The following is a 23,705-nucleotide window of genomic DNA, read 5'->3' on the forward strand; positions in this document are numbered from 1 at the left end:
CTTATTTTTCTTGGAGGGTAAAAATTAATTACATTATATATCAACCTTTATTTTCAATATATATAAAATTTGATTGAGGAACTTATTAAAATGAATTTGTGTTTCTTGTTTTAGGAGTTTTAGAAGATTTTATAATTTTGATTGGTTAGGAACATTGTTGGTTATGCCTAATAATTTTTCTCTTTTTTACCTTATGTTTTGTACCTTATAATTTTAATTGGTTAGGAACAGTGTTACTTTGCTTTAGAATTTGGTATTTTGGGTTGTGGTAGAAAATAGTGGCCCTTGGTGTATCTTTTGCAATTGGGACAATACTTTTGTTTTCTCTTTTTCTTTTTATATCCATTTGCATCTGAGTTAAAATATTCCTTTTATTAACTTCTAAATACAAATATTTTGTTTCTTAAAAAAAGCTAAACTTTCTATCTAAAAATGGCTTAACCTTATTAAAAAGTTCTCAATTTCTTTTGTTCTCTCTTTTAGTTAGCTATTGCAATTGTCAAACTCATATTCATATTGCACATGCATGGATATTGAACTTAATTGCATTTACAAAAATCAGCAAAGATGGCCAAACTAAAGCCACAAGAAATTGACACGTGGCCTCTCATTACTGCTATGTTTGTTAACAATTGAAACCACCTTTCTCATTAGCCCAATGTGATCCACGTACTGCCATGCAACTTCCAGAACAGACGAGAACCTAACTCTTTGTCTATGGATCCATCCATCATACACTATGCCATCACATTCACATCACATGTATGTGCCTCTTAAATAAATCCACCCATATCATCACACCAAAATTATCATCGCCCATTGTTTTTGTTTACAAAGTTTATTTAGTTTCTATTGCTAGCTCTTCTTCCAATTATACAAAGAAGGTTTTAAATCACCATTATTTTAGCCTAATAGTTATGGTTTTAAATTGCGGTTTGCAACTGCAATTGTGTCTGCTACATAAAGAATTTTGAAGTCTCTGCAGCAGCGTAACGGCCACAATTTCAGTTGTAGCAGTCCCATTTTCCTATATTTCGCCACAATATAATATTAGACTTGCAATGTAACCTGCAACCATAATTTAAAATCATGGTTTCAGTTACATTGCAAATCTTGATATATCATGCAAAATTTCTGTCAAATTTAACAGATTTTGCAATCTCGATGTGGTCGCGGAAACATCAAAAACTCTATGCCACGATCGATAAAACGCTACCACAATTGCGGCCACGGATAGTGTTCATAAAAAAAAAAATTAGTTTAGATGATGGCATTGTTGAAGTTACATAAACTATAAGGTACTTGTTTGTGATTCCAACTGATAAACTTTGTCGTTAGTGAGAACATGAAGTTAGGCCAAATGACAGCATAGTATAGAGCAAAAGCATTCATGGTGTACCAAACTTCAACTTTAGTTAAAAACTCTCTTAACACTTATTCAAACAAAGGGTATAGAAGGTGACTCAATAGACCTGTCCTTGGATTCTGCTATACCTTATTAAGGAAACAAAGGACTTTGATATCTCATCCTAAAATAAAAAAGTAATTTTGTCAAGTGTGAACCGTTCATTCTATTTACTCACGTTTTTTTTGTGCGAAAAGTAAATTTAACACGTGAATGGTATAAGTATTGTTCACGTGGTTGGTCGGATACTTGAAGAAAACATGATCAAATTGAATACTGGAGCTTCTGTTCTGTGTGCTATGCCAGCTTTTTTGTATTAGATATCAGTACGTTACTTATTACTTTCACCTGCTTCAATATGGGGCTAGCTAGTTGCATGGGATATTCATATATAGATATCATATTCTTTCTATATAATCCTTATTTTAGGATGTGATAAGACAAATATTTGAACTAATTATGGCTGGTTAATCAACTTATTAATTATGTCTGGCTATTTTAATATTGTACTAAATATAAAAGAAAGTTGGATTAAGTGATATATTTGATCTATGTTTTGGATCAAATATGTTAACTTTTACTTATCAAACTTTATCTTATATTTAAGACTGGAGGAAGTATTAGTTTTCTAAAAACATGGGTATGATAATCTAAAGTCCGACTAAAATATGTCAAATGATGTTTTTGTCTAGGATCAAACTTGGATACTTCAATCATCTCAACTTTCATTGAAACTCATTAATCATTTATGTCTTAGTTTGGTTATGAATCTGAAGATAAAACCAACACATTGAGGATCGATGATCATTATCCACATTCAAATAGGCCTAATTTAAAGGAAAATAAAAATATACGAAGTTTTAGATAAACTATGAATAATGTAATGTCGAGACTTTATGCGAGCAAGAACAACCATACAACTGATTATAACACCACATCTTCAATTAAAGTCTTAATTAAGGTGTTAGATATATGAGACATCTCATTTATATGTTGCTCAACATCAACTTTTTCATCTTTGATATATCCAACACCAGGATTCGCTCTTACTCCACACCAAAACAAAACAAACTCTGATACGTAAGTTGGAACTTTAGAGGAGCCTAAAAATTCATAGGGTCATAAAAAATGATGAGAGTCTCACACTTGAGAGAGAGAGAGAGAGGGAGAATGATGTATCAAATGTGAGTTAAAAATCTCATATTCGATAAAAAAAAAAATAGATATTAGCAACATATAAGGGGAATGCAATGTCAAACTTGATTATACAATTTCTCTTGGCAAAATGTGCGCCCGTATAAATTTGGTTATGAATTTATCTCTAGTTCTTTGTTCTGGTTTCATACTACACCTAAATCCCAATCCTATGGGTCATAGAATTCTGCTCTTTACTCAACATTTTTTGCTCGCTCCCAACTGAGAAGACCAAAATGCCCATGCGTGAGTTAACTCAAGCAGCGTGACTTAAGTCACACTTAAAAATCACACTGAAATCCAACGTGAGTTAACTCACGTTGGTTGTCTTTCAATATTTGCTTTTGTTGTTAATGGTGAAATACGATTGCCACAAACTTCTTTCTTCAAGTCGTGTTTATTTTTTTTATATGTTTAATCAACAGAGAGAGTGCAATTGATTTTCCTATGTTATCTTACTATTGCCCTTAACTATGAAAGAAATCAAATTAGTAGGTAGTAGTATTATAACATTCATGCGATGAAGAGAAACAAACAAAAGCAAATTATAGTGATTGTTGATTATTCTGTAACATGATCTCTTTGTTTTGGTTTGTATTCCATGTGCATCATAATTACAACATTTTTTCCTTCTATTTTTTTTAATAATTTCATATTTCATTTTGAAATTTGAATCGAAGGTTCCTATGGAGTAAACACCATAAATCGGTGCCTGGTTTAATCAAGTTTGCTTTCAATTTCAGGCTTCAAAGGAACAAGGAAAAAGAAATAATCGTAGTTCACCATAGTTCACCATCAAAACAAAAGCAAATATTGAAAGACAACCAACATGAGTTAACTCACGTTGGATTTCAGTGTGAGTTGTCAACGTGACTTAACTCACGCAGCGTCAGTTAACCCACGCAAATTTAACACTACCATGAGTTAACTCACGCATGAGCATTTTTGGTCTTTTCAGTTGGGAGCGAGCAAAAAGTGTTGGGTAAAGAGTAGAATTCTGGGTCATATTCCACTCACCGTAGACTCCAATAAGGTGTCACACCCAAATAATATTCTTATGTTTGTATAAGGATCACATCATCACCTCACAAGTTATGCTTCATGTTAACCATAGTCATCAACTTCAATCATATACTGATTTGAGTGTCGGAGTGTCTTTTGTGGGTACACCCCTTCCTCGGAGCCGAACACATTCCGGCCAAACACCACTGTTCAATGGACCTTCTTCTAGTGGTCAGTCATCTATGCAAGACCATATCATTCTTCAATATATATATGGATACAATGCTGACAAAAATAAAAACTTTTGTTGGAACACAATGTTGACGGATATGACATCGTTTAGAAAAACGGTAGGTTTCTTAGGATTTTTTTTTTTCCGAAAAGAACTAGCCCAAGTAGACTACTTGGCTCCTAATTTGGGCTTCCATGCATATGGATTTGAAAATTGCTATTCTCCCATACACTTTTGTCCATTCCCACCTCAAGCTATCTAAAATAACTTCAACATGAGTTAACTCACGTTCGGTAGAATCAACGTGAGTTAACTCACGTTGAACCAACGTGAATTAACTTGCGTTAGAAGTCAAACCATCAATTTTTGACAGAGATGACTTTTTTTTAAAGCATGTCTTACCTTAGAATGAACATTTCATTCACTAATACGCTATACGCAAAATCTAAACATAGAATACAATAAATTTATTTAGTTTTAATTTCATCTTCGTTCAAATCGGGCAATAAACAAAACGTTGTGTTACATTAAATTACATTCTCCCTAAATATGTGGTATCGTCGTGATGTTTGATTTAAATTATATTCTTGAAAGTTTGCCTCTTCATTCTTTTGACTTTTCACAGAGACTTTCAAACTTTTAGGCTAAGTATAAGACATTTCAATGCCAACATCTTCAGCGAACTAACAAGAACTAAAATCCAACAAAATAATGATACAACATAATAATACTACCTAAATATCTTTATCAGGCCGAATCAAACTCTTGAGAGTATCTTTAGGCGATCTCAGTAAGGAAGCATCCATCTCGATCATCGGGAACATTATATATGTGCTGACCAAATATCGAGGACATGTTCCTCACGTCATCGACATTCGTGAGCATCATCTGGTTGAACGTCAATCTGCCGACTGTGTCAAACGATGGACGTTCATACCAAACACCTTCCACCCTCCTTGTGTCTCCGCGGTTGAGTCACCCTGAACACTTGTTGGCCTTTCCACCGTTGAAGCAGACTTCAGCTAACATTGTGAGAATAACTGTGGCAAGAATACCCGCTAGCTTAACTCACTTGGTAAAGGATAATGCACATTATATACAGAGGTCGGGGTTCGAACCCTAGACACCCTACTTATTCACCTTTAAGATGAATTTTTATAACCGCTAGGCTATTTGGCCAAAAATAATAATTCTTTATAAGATGCATTTGATTCAAGTATTGTACATAACAGTACAAGACAAGACATCACACATTACTTTCCTGAAGAAAGATAGAGGGATAATATTGTCTACATGTAAAAGAAATTCCACTATATACTTTGTTGTGTGCTATTAAATTTTGTCTTATAGTCTATATTCAAAAAAAGCAAAGATTACAATGCAATAGCCAATCTATTAAAATAACGCAGTAAATCGAAATTGATCACAGCTGCTCCATGTTATATTTCTCATGTTCAGCTATATCAACTTCCCAAAATCTGAAATGGAACATTTTATCTTAGTGGACACAAGTGTCATTGAGATACAGAGATGTCTCAACTTTCATTTAGTAAAACTATTTTCTAAAAGACTATTTTCGTTCATTTCTTTTTTCATTGTACATAAGTAATTTTAACCAAGAAATCTCTTGTTAAAACGATATTAGCAAGAGATTTCTGCAATAGCCTCAACATATTATCTCAATGGACACAAGTGACATCGAACATGTACACACTTATGAGTTGTGACTCATAGGCAGGTAACCATTCTGATTATCTGCAGCAGACCAGATTTCGACAATTAGTTGCGAGAGTGAATCGTTTTTGCGCAGGCCAACCTGCATTTGACTCTAAAAAGATCAAATCCGACTTTGATACCACTCAATCTTTAGCACTGACAAGATGATGGGAACCACTTTGATAAGAAATAATGTTTCAATTCTAGAATCAGCATAAAGAAGCCATAACATGGAATATGCATTAATGCTAGCACCAAGTACCTACAGTTCAAAACAAAAACAAAAATTGGATTGACCATATATTAATAAGAATATCCAATAGTGAGAGGAAAATGGGGACTAGGATATTGAGTTTTCCTACTAGGTTAAGCACTTTGAGAGATCTTATGCACAAAACTTGTGACTGTTTTCAGCTTATAAAAAAAGCCTCAAAAAAATTAACTCTAATACCCAACCCCACTTAAATAAAAAATATATGTGTTACTTCTTTACTCGTTTGAGTTTTTTCTAGACTTTAGTTCTCATATCTGGACATAAATCTGGAATTATCAAACCACCCCCAATTTGTATAATCACTTAAGCAGTCAATTTGAAAACCTATTTCATTGAAAGAATCACAACAATCATTTCTTTTTCACATAAATCATTCGTTTTTCCCTTCACCACAACGGATAAGTGACAAATCCAAACGACACCGTTAGTAAATTCTACCTCTCTTTCACTTAATTTTTTTGTATTTCGTTTCATGTTTAGAATCCCTTCTAATTCTGATATTTTAAATAGAGAGCCGAGCCTCCTATTTCATAGGGACGGCCCTGGATTCGGGCACACATCAAACTCATCCATGAAAAATTGGTGAAGCTGAGAACTGCCTAATCCTTCTAAGCACTTCAAAGTCCATATCTATACCGCTATACGCGATATTGGACTGAACCTTACCTACTTACTCAGCCAGCACACAAAAGGTGTTTTACCACAGGAATGAAGGAAAATTAACTATCTCAATAACAGATAGCAGCAGGGTTGCCACATGAAGGATAATTTTCCAACAGTTTCTCACGCTTAGACCCTATGAGCCTAGAGCGTGGACGGTGAGGGAAGCCAACACATCTTAGAATTTGAATCTGTACCTAACTTGATGACAAAAGTTATCTCAATGAGTTGCAATCTTCCCTTTCAAATTATTTATCTTCATGGAAGAAAAAAAAGTATCTATATGTAACGATTCAAATGCAATGTCAGATCAAGTATAAAAGAAACATCATAACATAAATGTGTGTGTTGTGTAAAAGAAACATCATAAATAAATGAATAAATGACATATTATGTAAAAGAAACATTGTTATGAATGCGATAAAAGAATATCTTTAAAAACTACATTTTTCGTAAAGTCTCCATCTTCTCCTTCTATTTTCCCTTCTTTAATGAGAACTTTTGTTAAATTTTGAGAAACTCCTCTTGATAAAGCTACATATAATTGACCATGGCTGAAAACATGCAGTGGAAGATAGATTCCGACATTGGGAATGGTCTGCCATTATGACTTATTTATGGTAATAGCAAAACTTAGTCTAACGAGAAACTGTTTTCTACTAAGCACAAAGGGAAGTCATGAACTCGCATTTGTTTTTAATTTAATTCCGCATTGCTTCCTGTTAGGATTTCCACATCCAACATATTGTTAAATAAATCATGACATAACAATCGTGTTCCATTACACAGGCCATATCTAGGGTCTATGTTTCGCAACAATATCAAAGGTGCACTTTTTTTTACCTTTAAAATATGTGGTGGGATACTTCCTTGAGCATTGAGTTTAAGAATTCCTGTTGATATAAGTTATGATTATCTCCTTCAATCTCGTTAAATGTTAACAAAACAGATCATATCGAGATTGAAGGAGATATGCATATAAATAAAATATGTTGAGTTCAAAAATAATTTTGTTATATGTCTTGACAATATTTTGTTTATAAATCAATATATCAATAATTTCCATAAAATTGAAAAAATTTAATCAAAATTATACAAACAAACATAATAAAATAATCACATGCGTTAGCGCAGTAGAAAGAGCGGACAGACGGGCACGATAAAGTATAATTTTTTTTAATATACTTTGTGCATTACAAGAACAACAATCTTCTCTATGTCTAACCCAATAAACGTCAAGACAATATATCAGTATTTATTATTTTTTTTTTTAGGAAATATATCAGTATTTATTAAGATCAGTGATATTTGTACATCTATTTAATGACAACTTTGGTGACAATTTTGTTTTTCTCTCTTTTTATTGAACAAAAACAATGGGGAGAGAAAAAAGGAAGAGAGAGGAGAATAACATCATGTGATTATGAGAGAGAGAAAATTATCAAAAAAAATTGTAACAAAATGATTGTACAAATATAATTTCTCTTTATTAAATTTATTCTTTATGTACCAACATCATGAGTTATCTCAATGAATTAGTATTCTAATAAAAATATTTACATTTCAAAAAAAAAAAAAAAACATCATGAGTTATAAGAAAATTATACACGTATTGTCAAAAAAAAAAAAAAAATTATACACGTGCAAATAACAGAATTATTTTTAAATTTAATTAATTCCCCGTCATCTTGGTGAGCAGACACAGATAAAATATTTACACTCTGGCTTATGAGTGAATTGACATTCTATTTGACAACGTTTTCCTACTAAGCAGAACTCAAGATCTGTGATATCAATCAAATATGAATTAAAGAGTATAACTAAAAAGAGATTTTTTTTTGAGGGAATAACTAAAAAGAGATGAATGGTTATGTATGTAATAAAGAATCAAACTAAAAATTGGTGTGAGAAAGAACTTACTTCTTTTTCTTTTGCTTGTCACAAGAAGAATTAGAGAAAGAAAGATGATCGAAACATAAATAAATTTAAGAATTTTAGCCATACTTTTCTTTCTTTGTCAATAATAAACAAAAAAATTGTTGATCGTTTTATTTTATAAGTTTTATTTTATAAGTAAAACCACACGCATAGTTAGCTTTTATTTTTTTTATTTTTACAAACGCATTGTTAACTTCAAATCGGAAGAATAACGACATTCAAATTAATTAATTAATTCTATATAAGTTACAAATCCTTCAATTGTTATGGAAGCACATTATTACTAGTTTTTTTTTTTTTTAGTTACACAGGTTTTTTTTTTAAAAGCCAAATATCCTTATCTAAACTTGAAGATGGATGTATAGAGGTGACTTATTGCACGAATTGATGCGTTGCGAACATGGCAAGTGTATCAATCGTTTACCAAGTAATAAAATGATAAGTAGAGTATCGTATCCACATGGATTGTTCTTTCTTCCAAAACAATTCTCGTTATTTATTTTTATAAGTTGGCGGTATAAAAGTTAAGGGTTAAAAATACTTGCAATTTTTATCTATTTGCAATTGAGCAAGTTTACCTGTTTTGGTTGTAGAAAAGTAAGCAGTGGTTAGGATTCTTCGAATCCCCTCTGTATATGTATTGTTGGATAATAAGTAATAGTATGTTGCGTTTATTTATCTTAGGTAGACTATACAAGTGATGAGGTCGTTTGGACGTTACTAACCTATTTCGGTAAGACACCACCCGACTCAATGGGCATCATCCTCTAAGTACATACTTTGGTCTATCCCTCCGATAGCTAACTGCACCTGCTGATCGCACGATGATCCTTACGTGCGGGGTCTTGCTAATTCAAAGAAAATTGAAACATAAACTTAAATTGGCTTTGTAGTGTTTCCCAGGGCAATGAAGACCAAGGTTCCCTTAGGTCTGCCCATCTATGGATCTTTGGACACTAATAGCACACTCTCTCAACGCTTTCTTAGTAGTTCTACGAACGGGCAACCTAATCTACGTCTACCTTACTAAGGGTTTCAAGAGAATGGTTCTATTAGGTTACATCTTTTTTCGGACAGCTAGATACTTATTTTCCTAATTACTAACTAGTTAATCCCTAGCTTCGTTAAGGCACCACCCGACTCAATGGGTGTAACACCCCAATTTTTCTATATATTATATTATCATATATCCATGTGTTTATATATATATATATATATATATATATATATATATATATATATATATATATATATATATATATATATATATATAATCCACCTTATAATTACTAGTTATTATTTATTTAATTATTTTGTTTATGGAGTAATAGAAAATGTTGACATTTTATTATTTTAATCATTTTGAAAGATGATAGTAGTTTAGTATGAGTATTTTAGAGATCAAATATTTTAGTTAGTTATGAGCGAGTGGAACAAGTGATTAATATTTTCAGAATCGGAATTGATTGATAGATTAATTTAAAACTGACTACTTTATACACCTCCCTTTATTTATTTTATTCTGATACTTGATTGGGCCAATCAGTCTTCCTAATTTGGGGACATTCGCAGCCCAGTATGTTTATTAAATGTATTGCTTGTTGAATCTCTTAAGGTGTCACCGATAGAATTCGACTAGTTATCATAAATATATATGTTTGGACTATTGAGACTTGATTGAGATTGATTGAATATGAAATTTTATTGAATAGTGTAAAGTATACATTGTGAATTGTGATTATTAGATGAATATGGATTGAATGATAATGTATAGGACCTAGTGGAGTGTTTTGTCATCATCTAGGTAGGGTCTGACAAACCTAATATGATTGGGGAAGTACTAATGAATGAGGCATATTGTCTCCAATTGAGGAGGGGGTCTATGAGGGCAGGGCCAACTTTGAATAGTCCATAAGGACTCAGCCAACTTTGAATAGTCCATAAGGACTCAGCCAATCTTGAATAGTCTGCAATGACTTGACCATTTTTGAATTGTCCATCCACCATGTGGTGGCATATAGTACTATCGACCCCCTAACCAAGTACTTCGAAGTAGAATGGTACCAAAGAAAGAGATGTCTAGAATATAAGAGCATGCATATCATTGTTTAAATTGTGAGTGTTATATCATGAATGATGTTGATTACCTCGTGTGATTATGTTCTAGACTATCTGGAATGTCATTTGTGACTAATTTTATCATCGTTTGAACTGTGACTGTTCCATTATGAATGTTTGAATTACCTCATGGGATTATGTTCTTGATTGTCTTACTTATTATTTGTGACTATCTTTGTTGAGACTATTTCAGATTGAATTGCGACATGACGTTTGTGAAGATTTTGATTCTTATTTTGTAATGGCATGATGATTTGTAACTAATGTGAATTGAACTGATATAGTATATTCTTGAGGTTTTGAATAATATGTCTGTGATGTGATACAGTGGTGACTTAATTTCGTGCGTCTTCTTCTCATTTATTTTATACTATTACATGTTCTCGAAACTCACCCTTTCGTTGTTTGTGTTTGCTGGCTCGGCCCTGCGGTTGCGAAATCGCAGTTCTATAGGATACGAGTCCTGGAGTCAAGTACTTACCTTTTATGAAGACTTGTTTTGTGTCGTCTCTTATTTTGGAAAAAAATGGTCCGCTCTGATAGGTGACATTGGGTTTGGATCAATTTGTTATATTTTAGTTCAATACATATAATCAAAATTTGTAAAAGCTTTGTAATTTTTAAATGTTAGTCGGACAGTCAAATCTTCTTGTTATTAATTTTTTATATAATCTATTATGAATTGTATGATTGAATTGTGATGTCCTTATTTTAAAAAAAAAAGTGTTTGAAAATTTGCAATTTTAGCAGTTCAAAGCGATTTAAATTTTACAAATATCAAGTAAATTATTTTGGGATTTAGGGTGTCACAATGGGCGTCATCCACAGAGTACCTACGTCTAGGGTCAACAGTTATTCCAGTATCTTTGGCTAGTTAATAATCACTTACTTCTTAGATAGATAGTTATCAGTAAAGGGATATAAATATCAAGATATAAGCACAAAGTTAGTGATAGCAATATTAGGCCCTGTCACAACCTAAGTACCTAATCTAGGGTTGCACCTCTCACAGAAATAAACTACTTCCTAATAAAACTTAATAGCGAACAAAAGCATAAATAAAATAAACGACATATTATATTAAATAAATATCCATCAAAAATAGAGGTTCATATTAGAACTCTAACCTAAACAATATTTAGTTACACATGGTAACTAAAAACAAATTACTAAAGATAAAAACATACCCTAGAAAATCAAGGAGAAGATAGAAACTCTCCCGAAGGTCCAAATTTGCTTCCTCTTTAACTACCACAGTTCTGAACGAGAAATTCTGAATGAGGAAGGTTGGTATTTATAGTGAGAGTTTCTATCTGGGTTTGGGCTAAAAGTGCGGGCTTTACCCAAAACGGAAGCAAGAAAAGACAGTTGCGCCCTGACTTTTAGCATGCACGGGGCGCATGACAGAGCACTCCAATGGATGCCCTAGGCGCATGGGAAATTTTCTAAGAGCATGATTTGGAAAATCATGCTCTAGGCATTTTTCTCATGCCTTAGGCGCATTCTGTCTTTCTTCCGGGTCCAATCTCTGATTTTCCGTCGTTTTTAGGTCTTCGTCTTCAAATAACTTGCCTCGATACTTTGGGAACAGAATTCCTCCCATTTGTAAGTCTTCTGAGACTTATTGAATCTTTATTCTTGTTTCTTGAATCTTCACAATTCTTCGGATGTTCTTGATTTGCCGATTTGCATGATTTCTTCGTGAATTACCTTAAAAAAACCCTTAAAATTACTATATTTTGGGAAAACTAGAATTACAGACTCAAATATAGAAAACATTACAAAAGTCCCAAAATAATAGCCAATCGTTCTAATACTCCTCCTTTTTGCTGCTAAAACCTACTAGAAATAAGTGAAAAACATGCTAAGAATAATGTTAGATGACCTATCATTAGTGACCATGATTTTTTCCTCATTCATTTTATACTTCTTAGGGATGTCTTTGACATACTTTTCTTGACTTATGAAAATTCCATTTGGATATTGTTTTATTTGTAAACTAAGGAAAAAACCAAGTTCATCCATCATGCTCATCTCAAATTCACTTTGCATGAGAATAGAAAATTCTTTACATTTTTTTTCCTTGGTTTCACCAAAAATGATATCATTCACATAAACTTGGACTATAAAGTCTGAGTTATGGGTTTTGCTAAAAATTTTAGTATCTATTTTTCCTCTTGAAAATCCATTTTCATTCAATTAAAAATGTGTTATGTCTATCATACCAAGCTCTGACAGCTTGCTTAAGACCATAAAGTGTTTTAGTTAGTTTAAAAACATGATTAGGTTTTTCTTCATTTATGAAGTCAGGAGGTTGACTTACATAAACTTCCTCATTCAAAAAACCGTTTAAAATGTACTTTTCACATCCATTTGGAAAGGTTTAATGCTTTTATGTGCATCATATGCAAGAAGAATTCTGATAGCTTTTAACCTTGCTACTGGTGTAACAGTCTCATCATAGTAAATACCTTCTTGTTGTTTGTATCCTTGAGCAACCAATCTTGCTTTGTTTCTGACAACCTTACCATTTTCATCAAGCTTGTTTTTGAAAACTCATCTTGTTCTAGTGATGGTTTTACTTTGATTATTTGATATTAGGCTCCAAACTTTGTTTCTTTCAAACTGAGAAAGTTCATCTTTCATGGCCTCTATCCATGAGTCATCAGTTATAGCTTCATTGATTGACTTAGGTTCCATTTAAGAAATCATTGCCACGTTGTTTCCTTGAAAGGACATTTTGGTTCTTACACCATCAGTTGTGCTTCCAATGATTTGATCTACATGATGATCTTCTACCATTCTCCAGCTTCTAGGAGGGCTTTGAAGAGATTGATCCTGAACATTCTAATCATCCTCCTTTTCTACTGAACTTATAGTGTTTTGGTTGTCAACATTCTGAAGTGTTGGCATTTCAGTGTCTTCATTTTCTTTGGGTTGAGAAGGTTCATTATATTCATCAAATTTGACATACATAATGATTTCAACTGTCTGGGTTTTTAGATTGTACACTCTATAACCTTTGGAAGTTGTAGAGTATCCCAAAAAGATAGCTTTATCTGATTTATGATCAAACTTACTCAATTTTTCTTTGTTGTTCAGAATGTAACAATAACAACCAAATATGTGAAATTAAGATATGCTAGGTTTGATGCTTTTCCAAAGTTCATATGGGGTTTTATTAAGAATCTTTCTTATTGAAACTCTATTCAAAATGTAACAAGATGTATTAATGGCTTACGCCTAAAAGTAATCTTCATTCATTTAACAATGTTCTAGCCATTTCTTGCAAAGTTATATTTTTTCTTTAAACAACCCTATTTTGTTGTGGAGTTCTTGCACAAGAAAAATTATGTTTAATACCATTTTCATCAACAAATGTTTTGAAGGATGCATTTTCAAATTTACCTCTATGGTCACTCCTTACGATATGATATTAGAACTTTTCTCATTTTGAACTCTTTTACAAAAGTTTTAAAATGCTTCAAATGATTTATCTTTGTGTTTTAAAAATAGAACCCATGTAAATCTGGAAAAGTCATCAACAATAACAAAATCATATATTTTACCATTTAGACTTGTAGTTTGAGCTGGACCAAATAGATCAATGTGAAGAAGCTATAAAGGTTTCTGAGTTGAAATAAATTCAATTGTTTTGAAACTGTTTTTGACTTGTTTTCCATTAACACAAGCTTCACAGATCTTGTCCTTTTCAAAGCTAATCTTAGGCAAATCTTTAACTATATCAGGTTGAGAAAGTTTAGCAATGGTTTTCATACTTATATGACCAGCTCTTTTGTGCCAAATCCATTTATGTTTTTCAAGAGGCATAAAACATGATTCAGCTGGCATATCATTTAAATCTAAAACATGAGAAGTACCTTCATGATGTACGTTTAAGCTTTCCTATACCTCTTTAGCATTTTTGCATTCATCAACTCTTTCACTTTCTTCCATGGTTAGTGCGCATGATAAAATGAGTCTAGCTTTAGAGTTTAACAATACATGAGCTTTGTCATCTGTTGACCATGCACTCTTTTCTTTTATGGTTCCTTCTTTGGTCTTTGGAACAAAATCTTCATCTGTGATAACACCCCACATATCTGTGTCTTGAAATCTGAGGAAGAGTTACATCTTACCTTTCCAGTAGTAGTAATTTGAGCCATCAAAAAATGGTGGTCTATTTGATGATCCTCCTTCTGCTATGTATTTGACTTTATACATACTTCCTGAATCTTTTCTCTAACACTTGTTTAAGTGTTCAAACCCTTAGAACCGGTCTCTGATGCCAATTGAAGTAGATATACTAGTCACAAGGAAAGGGGGTTTGAATTGTGACCCTTTTAAAATTAAACATGTAACTTAAAATTGATTCTCAAGTTATGAACTTGGAACAGTTAAGTTAGCAGAGTTACTTTTGAACGTTCTGAAGTGTTTATGCAAAAAAAAAAAATTAAATAAATAAATGTGTTTGTGTGTGTAGTGTATACTGAAAGTAAAGCGTATAGGGAAGAGAAGAAGAACACACAGAAATTTATAGTGGTTCACCCAATGTGGGTTAGTCCACTCATCACAATCTTGTGAGAGTTTCCACTATGATGCTTGAGATACGCTCTCAAATCATGCATCATACAATCTTGTTCACCTGAACAATTACAACAACTGTATTCTCTAAGCCTTAACAAACTTACAACTTTTCTTTGCTAAGTAACCCACTTAGACTTTACACTTTCTGCTCAAACTAACACTTAGTACCTCTAAATCTAGATGAGACTTTTTTTTACAATGATTTGAAGTTTGAATGAAATCAGAAGAGAAGAAGAAGTAGAATGGAGGGGAAAGATTATCTTTGAAAAGATAAGATAGAAGCTTGATTTCGCACTCTTAGAGATTTTAATAATCTACTGAGTTGACTTGAGAAATCAAGTTGGTATGAAGCTTTTCTAAACACTTTTAATAAGTTGTTTTTGTATTCTTGATAGCTATATTGTAATGTTGAGCCTTCCACCCCTTTTATAGAGTTTTTTTAGCTCTTGTAGCCGTTGGAGAGTTACCAATAGTCCTGTGCCACGTGTTCTGGGACCCACCAACTTTTTCTTGAAAATTTGGTTCAACATTCTGAATTTCAGAATGTTTCTAGATTACAACAATGTAGATTAGAATGTTGTTGTGTTCTACAGGATACTTGAGAATGTTGTTGTGTTCTTCATGATACTTGAGAATGTTGTTTTGTTCATCATGAAGTTGTAGTGTTCATCTTGACATTGTACCTGGGTTCATCAACCATGAATGTATGATGCGTTCCTGGATTTATTTAATGCGTGTCAGATGAATTTTTAGGCTTTGTCAATGAGTAGTGTCATTTGCACATACTTCAAAATGTTGTTGAACTATATGCCTTTCCAGATTTGCCTTGGAATGTGTGTAGGAGATAGGAAAGTGGATTTGCATCTTCATGCCCATGCTTTGAGGGATTTGTGTGGTTCATGTACTGTACCAACTCCCACACATGTCTAATTCTGATTGAATGAGGCAAGATCTTCACTTTTTGCTTTTGCTTTCACTTTTCACCTACTGTACTGTTCACAGCCTTAAGCATGTGTTGACCTGAACATTTTGAACTTCAGAATGTTCCTTTTAATTCACTTAGGCTGATTTGTAAGACTTCCATTTGATGTAATCAAATCCTAATTGTAAAACATCAATGAAGTGCAATGTTTGTAACATCTAGGATGATATACTTATTGGAATATTCCTAGTATTCAAATGTTCATAGTCTTAAATGAACATTGAAGACCCTTTTTGACATTAATCTTGTAAATGCCTTTATTGCTTGATTGATCCATGTCAATGTACTTTACTGGACATTTATTCATGTCATGTGTGCCTTGCATGTTCTTGATTATGTTCATGAGCTTCTGGGCTTGTATAAGAACAATCTTCTGAACTCTGCTTGAACATTCTGAACTATGAGCAACTTTCTAAACTAACTTTTTGAATTCAGAGTTAATTCATAAAGCCAAATATCCTTTGATTTCTTGTATCTTGGTATGATTTAAACCTTGTTCTTGTCTTAGTTAAAACACTCAAGAGCACATGTTAAATACCAAGAAATTAATCAAAGTCCATTAATTCCTTAATCATCAAGGTTTATTATCTTTAAAATTAATTAGAGATTTTTCCTCAACAGGTACTTGGACAGTGGTTGTTCAAGACACATGACATGGGATAAACAATGCTTCATCTCCTTCATAAAGAAATTAAAGAAGGAGGATTGGTGACCTTTGAAAAGAATGACAAAGGTCAAATTAATGGTAAAGGTGTTATTGGTAAGAAAGGCACCGCAAGAATTGAGGATGTTCAGTATGTTGAAGGATTAAAACACAATATACTAAGCATAAGCCAACTATGTTGAAGTATGATTTGGATTCTCCATGTTTGAAAAACACTAATTCTATTATTCTTTTACATATCCTTTCATTTTTATACTATACATATCAACCATTTTCTAATGATACTTTAATTTTTTGTTTTTATATAACATATATAAATACTTTCTAATAATGTTTACACACACAAACTTAGAATACCTTCATTCACATTTGATTTTAACTAACCAAATCACAAATTTCTAATCTTGTTTTTTTCCCTAAAATTATGGCTACAAAATTTAACCTCATTACTAGCATAACCATGTATAACAAATACAAATTGTGAAGATTCAAGATTATGTTGATTAGAATGTGGAGAATTCAAAATTTCAAGGATCAAGCCCAAGTTGATATATTCGATATGATTTTTATGATTGAAAGTGTATGCATCAATTTCTATTTATTTAAAATTATTTTTGTAACATCCAAAAATTTAACTTATATTTAAAAGTGTTTTAAAATAAATAATAGAATAATAATAATATAAGAATTGAAAAGTAAAAGGGGGGTGGAAATAGTATTTTTGTTGTTAAAAGAAAAAAAAATATAAAAGAATAAAATTATCTTTCTCCCCACGTTACTTTCTAATAAAAAAAAAATTAAAAAAAAATGGAATGGATAATTAAAGGAAGAAGATAGGAACCGTAAGTTTTCTAGTAAGAGTATACATTCATCTTCCTATAAATAAGGGTTTTGCCAATCACCAACACACAACACAAAAACTCTCTTCTCTCTAAGAAAACCAGGTTAGTCTTCTCCCTCTCTTCCTTTCCTTTTCTCAACTTTCTCTCTCAAATCTATAGTTATTCTTTATTCTTTTGAAAGAGACAAGTTTTGTTACTAAAATAACCAGATTTTTGTCCCCACAACCTTTATTTTTGAAAGAAAACAACAACAACATAGTATTAGAAGGTTCTTTTATCAGATGAGAAAGGGATTTAGGTCTAGTTCTTTTCAATCTGATTTAACAAACTGATCAAGATAGTTCATCCCTTTTCAACAATTCTTTTTTTAAAAAAAAAAAAACAACTTTTAATTAAAAATAAATCAAGATCTGTTTCAGAAAATAAATAAAAAGGACCATGAAGCTATGATTCCCTGGAAATATAATTAGAAGTCCTTGTCTTAGATCTTCTTTATTCTTGTACTGTAAAGCTTTCTTTTTAATTAGTTTATGAAAGAAACTTAAAATAAATATAGTAACGTAATAGAATAATCTGTATGAATATAGATATACTAAGTACCTAGACTAATAATCAGAATTGTTAATAGCATAAATGGCATTAAGGTTATTAAAAAAAAAACATGTAAACATTTTGACTATATAAGGTAGTGACATAAATTTCAAATTTGGAAAGAAATCAAATCAAATTTATATTGGAACGTGATACATGGAAGCTGAAGTGATACACATAAATGGCATAAAGGTCTATAATTCATTTTGGGACTATAGGCATAGAAAACGTGATAAACAAAGATAAAAGAAAACAAGAGATTTGGAACTTTAACTAGTTATTTATATTCAAGTACAAGTCTGACCTTAAATATAGTCTAATGGGTAGTTTTACTTTGGGTGAGTGTTTTAGGTGATACCGAAGCTGCTTTCGACGAAGACGATATCCCAACCACGTTTGAAGAAACTGAAGGTAAGGGGAATTACTACTAATAAGTTTTAAAGATTTTGCATAAGTTATGTGCTTAAGTGATTATGTGTGAGTAAATAACTCTACTTGTGAGAGTTAATTTCTCGATGATGTGATAATTTCTAGCGATCAAGTATATGTCAAAGGACATCGACTTATATGTGTTTTAGTTAATATAATTAGGAGTTTTGAAAATATAATATTTAAGTAGAAGAAAAAGTTTTGTAAATGATGAAATTGATTAGATAGTTCTATTATGTTTATTTGGTATTATTCTTGTGTAAATAGATGAGAATGTTAATTTTTTTTTTATAAGTGTTATGTGAATTCGATGTACGTAATAGGTTTGGATATATGATTAAAAGTGTCGATTATGATTCGACGCTGTAATTTATAATATTAATCGTGATTAAAAACTTCTTAATATCCAAGTAAAAGGTGTTTTTATCTCATAAATATTATACTAAGTGCTACTAGCTATATGAAGTAGGCCATACGATTATACACCTGTCAGGGAGAAGAAAATTTCATTATCATATGTTTTGCCTTGATTCAAAGCCTTGTGTTTTGTAACCTGTTTAATATTAGTCCCTTGGAATTTCTAAACTGATCTTTGATATTTAGTGACTTAATTAAGCATATGCCTCAACTAGTTTCTCAAAACTCCTAGTGTTAATTTGACTTAATTTTCTAACAAGACTAGGACCCTATGAATGTTTTCCCGGAACACAAGTATATAGATATATGAATATACCATACGTGTAGCTACTCCTTAAAAATGCACATGTGCTGTTCAATTGGAATACTGAAATTCTTGCTTGCTGAAATCTAATGTATGTACACAAAAATAACCTGTGCAGATCTAATCAAGTGCTTACGTGCTGAAATTTTCATGTACATACAGAATGAACAAAAGAACATTTTCATGTATATACAGAATGAATAAAAAGAAACATTTTCATGTACGTACAGAATGAAGAAAAAAGAACATGTGTTTGTTTTCTATTACTTGCTTAATTATCATATACTGATTCAAATATCCTTGTTTCAAATATGGCTAATTTAAATGACTATACTATTTGAATTGAAAGTCTGATGGGACTGATTAGTCTTAGGAATATATGATAACTATAATGGTTAATTGTTTGACATTGTTGAGTTGAGTTTGAGTAATTGTCTTGTCTAGAAAGTAGGGACAATTAAGGAGCTATAACAGGTCCCTATACACTCAGGTGTAGATGGGAATGAGGATAGTTATGGTTTGGTTACTTTGAGGACCTATCGAGGGCACTTGTGTTTCGAACGCCTATCAATAGTTGGGGATTGCTTCCCGGCTGAAGGTACTCGTACTACCCGACACGGTGAGCCTGACAAAACTAGACTATCTATAATAAGGTAGTGCGATCGGACTAGAATGATTAGAGTTTAAGTATATCTTGCTCAGAATACTAATAATCATGTTATAGTCGCCGAAACGGCCTTATGCTCATTAGAGTGGAACCTCCATGGAGTAGTAAATTGTGAATAGAAAAATAAACTAGAGTCGAGAGAAAAGTCAAAAGAGTTCATGCATGTGTCAAGTTGAATGTCAAACTATTAATTCTAATTTGACCTTTTAAAAGATAGTTTCTTTTATATATAATATGCTTTGTAATTGTTGAACAGTGAATGAAAAGAAAAATTATTTATGTAATTATCATATTCTCTTGTTATATATAGATTATTTTCCTTTTCCTTATGTAATAAATCACGTGGAAAACTTGTGTACGAGTAATTCACCCTTCTTTGTTTGTTTTTGTATCTTGTTTTTTTTTTGGGTATGTTCGGACGTTTTGTAGATGATGCCAGGGAGATATTTAGCTCACTCAGGAACACGCAGGATCGAGTTCCTTGAGAATCCGAGGGACGATGTTTGGGAAATAAATTTGGCCACCCAAACATTGATCTTTACCGGACTTGTTCGCACTACCACAGGATTCGGTGGCCAGCCTACTACTACTATTGTTACTCATGAGACCACAGAGATGATTCTACCATTGCAGAGGTTGTACCTAGCTCTCCATGACATGGGTGTTGTCCCACCTGTAGGACCAGACCCACAGGAGCCTATAGTTCCCCCGGTTGTTGATCCTGTTGATGTTGCTGAGCAGGGAGGAGGAGGAGTCCATGCACCTGAGGAGGAGGATCCAGAGGAGGAACCAGAGGAGGACCCAGAGGAGTACCTTGAGGAGGGAGAGTTCATTGGGGGAGACCCTAATGGCCATGTTTAGATGTGATTTCTAGTGTGTGGGAAAGAGTTTAAGAGTGCTAATTAGTTTGTTATGTACTTAATGTCTCTTAAAACTCTTTTATTTTGGATAGTGGTCAGCCTTGGTAACATAGTAGGACTGATGTAGTTTGACTAATGCATTTTGGCTCTAGCTAGATGGTAACTATGCTTTGTTTATATTAAGTCTCATGAAGGCTTATGGATCATTGTAAAATATTCACTATGATGACTTTAGCATTATGAGCCGCAGGCTTAGACCGAATGATATGTATATATATTATGATGTAAATATTTGTTATTTATGTTTTAAATTTATTATGTTGTAGAAACCTACATAAGAAACATTCAGTAGAAAAAAAGAAAGAATGTATCAAGGAAACATACTGAAGCATGCTATTATTTTGTTCTAAAAAGATACGTACAAAAAAAAATGGTGAGAAAGGAAGAAAAAAATATATATATAATAGTTAAGACGAAAAAAAAATTAATATTATTATTTTGACGCGGTCGGATTATATTTATTTACATTTTGCGTTTTTTACTATATGTGACGCGCCCTATAATGTGAGAAAAAAAAATAGGGGTGTTATATTAGTGGTATCAGAGCACGGTTGATTCTTTCGGGAACGTTAGAGGATGTCCGTACTAATTGCGTTTGTTTGTACTAACTTTGTATAGATTATTAAATTATTTAATAATTAGGTTCTAACCAATTATGAATTTTAGGAACCCAATGACTCGTAGAAATAATCATATAGAAGCAGATAATGGAGAAGCAAGCAATACCGAAGGAGGTATGGAAAGAGCTATTCAAGCTATGGCAGAAATGGCAGCAACCATTGCAGAACAAACTGCTGCGAAGGCTGAAAGGGATATTCGAAAGCAACAAAGGGAAGAACGAAACGCTGAAAATAAAGGATTGGTAGATTTCAGACGTCACGATCCTCCACAATTTCTTGGAGAAACTGAACCAGAGAAAGCTGACTTTTGGCTCGAAGAGATAGAAAAGATATTCGCTGTGTTGAGGTGTCCTGACGAAGTGAAGGTAACATATGCATCTTACTTACTATTGGGAGATGCCGAATACTGGTGGAAAGGAACTCGCAAGATGATTGAAGCTAACAATCAAGATATTACTTGGGAAATATTTCGCACGAAATTTCTCGACAAGTATTTTCCTAGAAGTGCTAGAACTAACAAAGAACAAGAGTTCCTTCTCTTGAAACAAGGTGGAATGACAATTGATGAATATGCGGCTAAGTTTGAATCATTGTCCAAACATTTTCGTTTCTTCCAGGACCAAATTGACGAAGATTGGCTGTGTGAAAGATTTGAAGGTGGACTTAGATTTAGTATCAAGGAGTCTGTATTGCCATTGGAAATTCGTCAGTTTCAACCTTTGGTTGAAAAATGCAGAAAGATAGAAAGGATGAAAGAAGGTGGAGTTAATCGAAACAATGTAGGAGGACCATCTAGGGGGAAGTATCCTTCACAAGGATCAAACCAGAAGGGAAAGGCACCACAAAAGAAACCCTACTCACGACCTCCAGGTAACAACCGCGATCAACAACCTTATCGTCCAGTCGCATATGCTTTTGGAGGAGGACAATCGAGGAACCAACCTCCAAACAATATCCGAAAGTGTTTCAAATGTCAGAAAACCGACCATTTGGCGAACACTTGTCCACTTAAGGGATTGATATGTTATCAATGTGGAGATTCTGGACATTTTGCTAGAGACTGCCCAAATCAAAAAGCTGAACCAAAGGTGAACAATGTAAGAGCTGTCAAACCAACTGTTAGAGGAAGAGTTTACACTCTGAATGGTGCTGAAGCTTCTCAATCAGAAGATCTCATACAGGGAAATTGCGATATGTCAGGTAATCTTCTAACTGTACTATATGATTCAGGCGCAACTCATTCATTTATTTCCATGGATCGTGTGAAACAGTTAAAATTACCAATTACGACATTGCCTTTTAACTTAATTGTTTCTACTCCAACTTCTGAACCTATTTCTGCACATTTTGTATGTCAAAACTGTCCTATTGTTATTCAGGATAGAAAATTCCTTATTGATTTGATATGTTTGGCTTTAAAACAATTAGATGTGATTTTAGGCATGGACTGGTTATCTTTCAACCAGATTCTTTTAGATTGTGCACATAAGAACATAATTTTTCCTAACCCTGAGGTTTCTGGATTTATATCTGCCAATCAAGTAAAAGCTTCCTTAAAAGAAGGAGCTCAAGGATACATGTTATTATCTTCTTTAGAAATCGAGAGTGAATTAGTATTGAGCCAAATACCGGTCGCAAAAGATTTTCCGGATGTATTTCCGGAAGATGTTCCAGGTTTACCCCCAGTTAGAGACGTCGAATTTTCGATCGATCTAGTACCTGGATCAAGTCCAATTTCAATCGCACCGTATAGGATGTCACCCAATGAGTTAGCAGAACTAAAAACTCAGATTGAGGACTTATCATCAAAACAATTCATTAGACCAAGTGTTTCACCTTAGGGAGCACCAGTGTTGTTGGTGAAAAAGAAAGATGGAAGCTCGAGACTTTGTGTGGATTATCGACAACTCAACAAAGTGACGATCAAGAACAAGTATCCATTACCTCGCATAGACGACTTGATGGATCAACTCCAAGGAGCTTCTATTTTTTCAAAGATTGACTTAAGGACAGGTTATCACCAAATTAGGGTAAAGACAGAGGATGTGTCCAAAACTGCGTTTAGAACTCGATATGGACATTATGAGTATCTCGTAATGCCGTTTGGAGTGACGAATGCTCCTGCAATTTTCATGGATTACAT

The 23,705-nt window shown here is 32.9% G+C and overlaps 2 protein-coding genes across 2 annotated transcripts in view; one reads left to right on the forward strand and one right to left on the reverse strand.

Moving 5' to 3' along the window:
• Positions 1-5,662: 5,662 nt before the first annotated feature.
• Positions 5,663-23,705, reverse strand: part of LOC146905945 (uncharacterized) — a 32,315-nt gene continuing 14,272 nt past the window's right edge. Inside the window, exon 9 of the mRNA XM_085730582.1 lies at positions 5,663-5,811. Coding sequence (XP_085586708.1) covers positions 5,700-5,811 — 112 coding nt within the window. The 3' untranslated portion in view covers positions 5,663-5,699. The remainder of the gene's footprint in view (positions 5,812-23,705) is intronic.
• LOC146905946 (uncharacterized) lies at positions 17,660-21,171 on the forward strand. Its single transcript, XM_085727262.1, has 3 exons — positions 17,660-17,716; positions 18,557-18,616; positions 20,452-21,171. Exon 3 carries the CDS (start codon positions 20,452-20,454, stop codon positions 20,881-20,883), a length of 432 nt encoding a protein of 143 aa, XP_085583388.1. The 5' UTR covers positions 17,660-17,716; positions 18,557-18,616; the 3' UTR covers positions 20,884-21,171.

The sequence above is a fragment of the Medicago sativa genome, chromosome 7, assembly GCF_051527215.1.
Source record: "Medicago sativa cultivar Bolivia chromosome 7, Bolivia_mono, whole genome shotgun sequence".
In the NCBI taxonomy this organism is placed as follows: domain Eukaryota; kingdom Viridiplantae; phylum Streptophyta; class Magnoliopsida; order Fabales; family Fabaceae; genus Medicago; species Medicago sativa.

What these genes read in the sequence shown, in the direction of transcription:
- LOC146905946 (XM_085727262.1), top strand. Translation starts at nt 20,452, where the DNA reads ATGATGCCAGGGAGATATTTAGCTCACTCAGGAACACGCAGGATCGAG.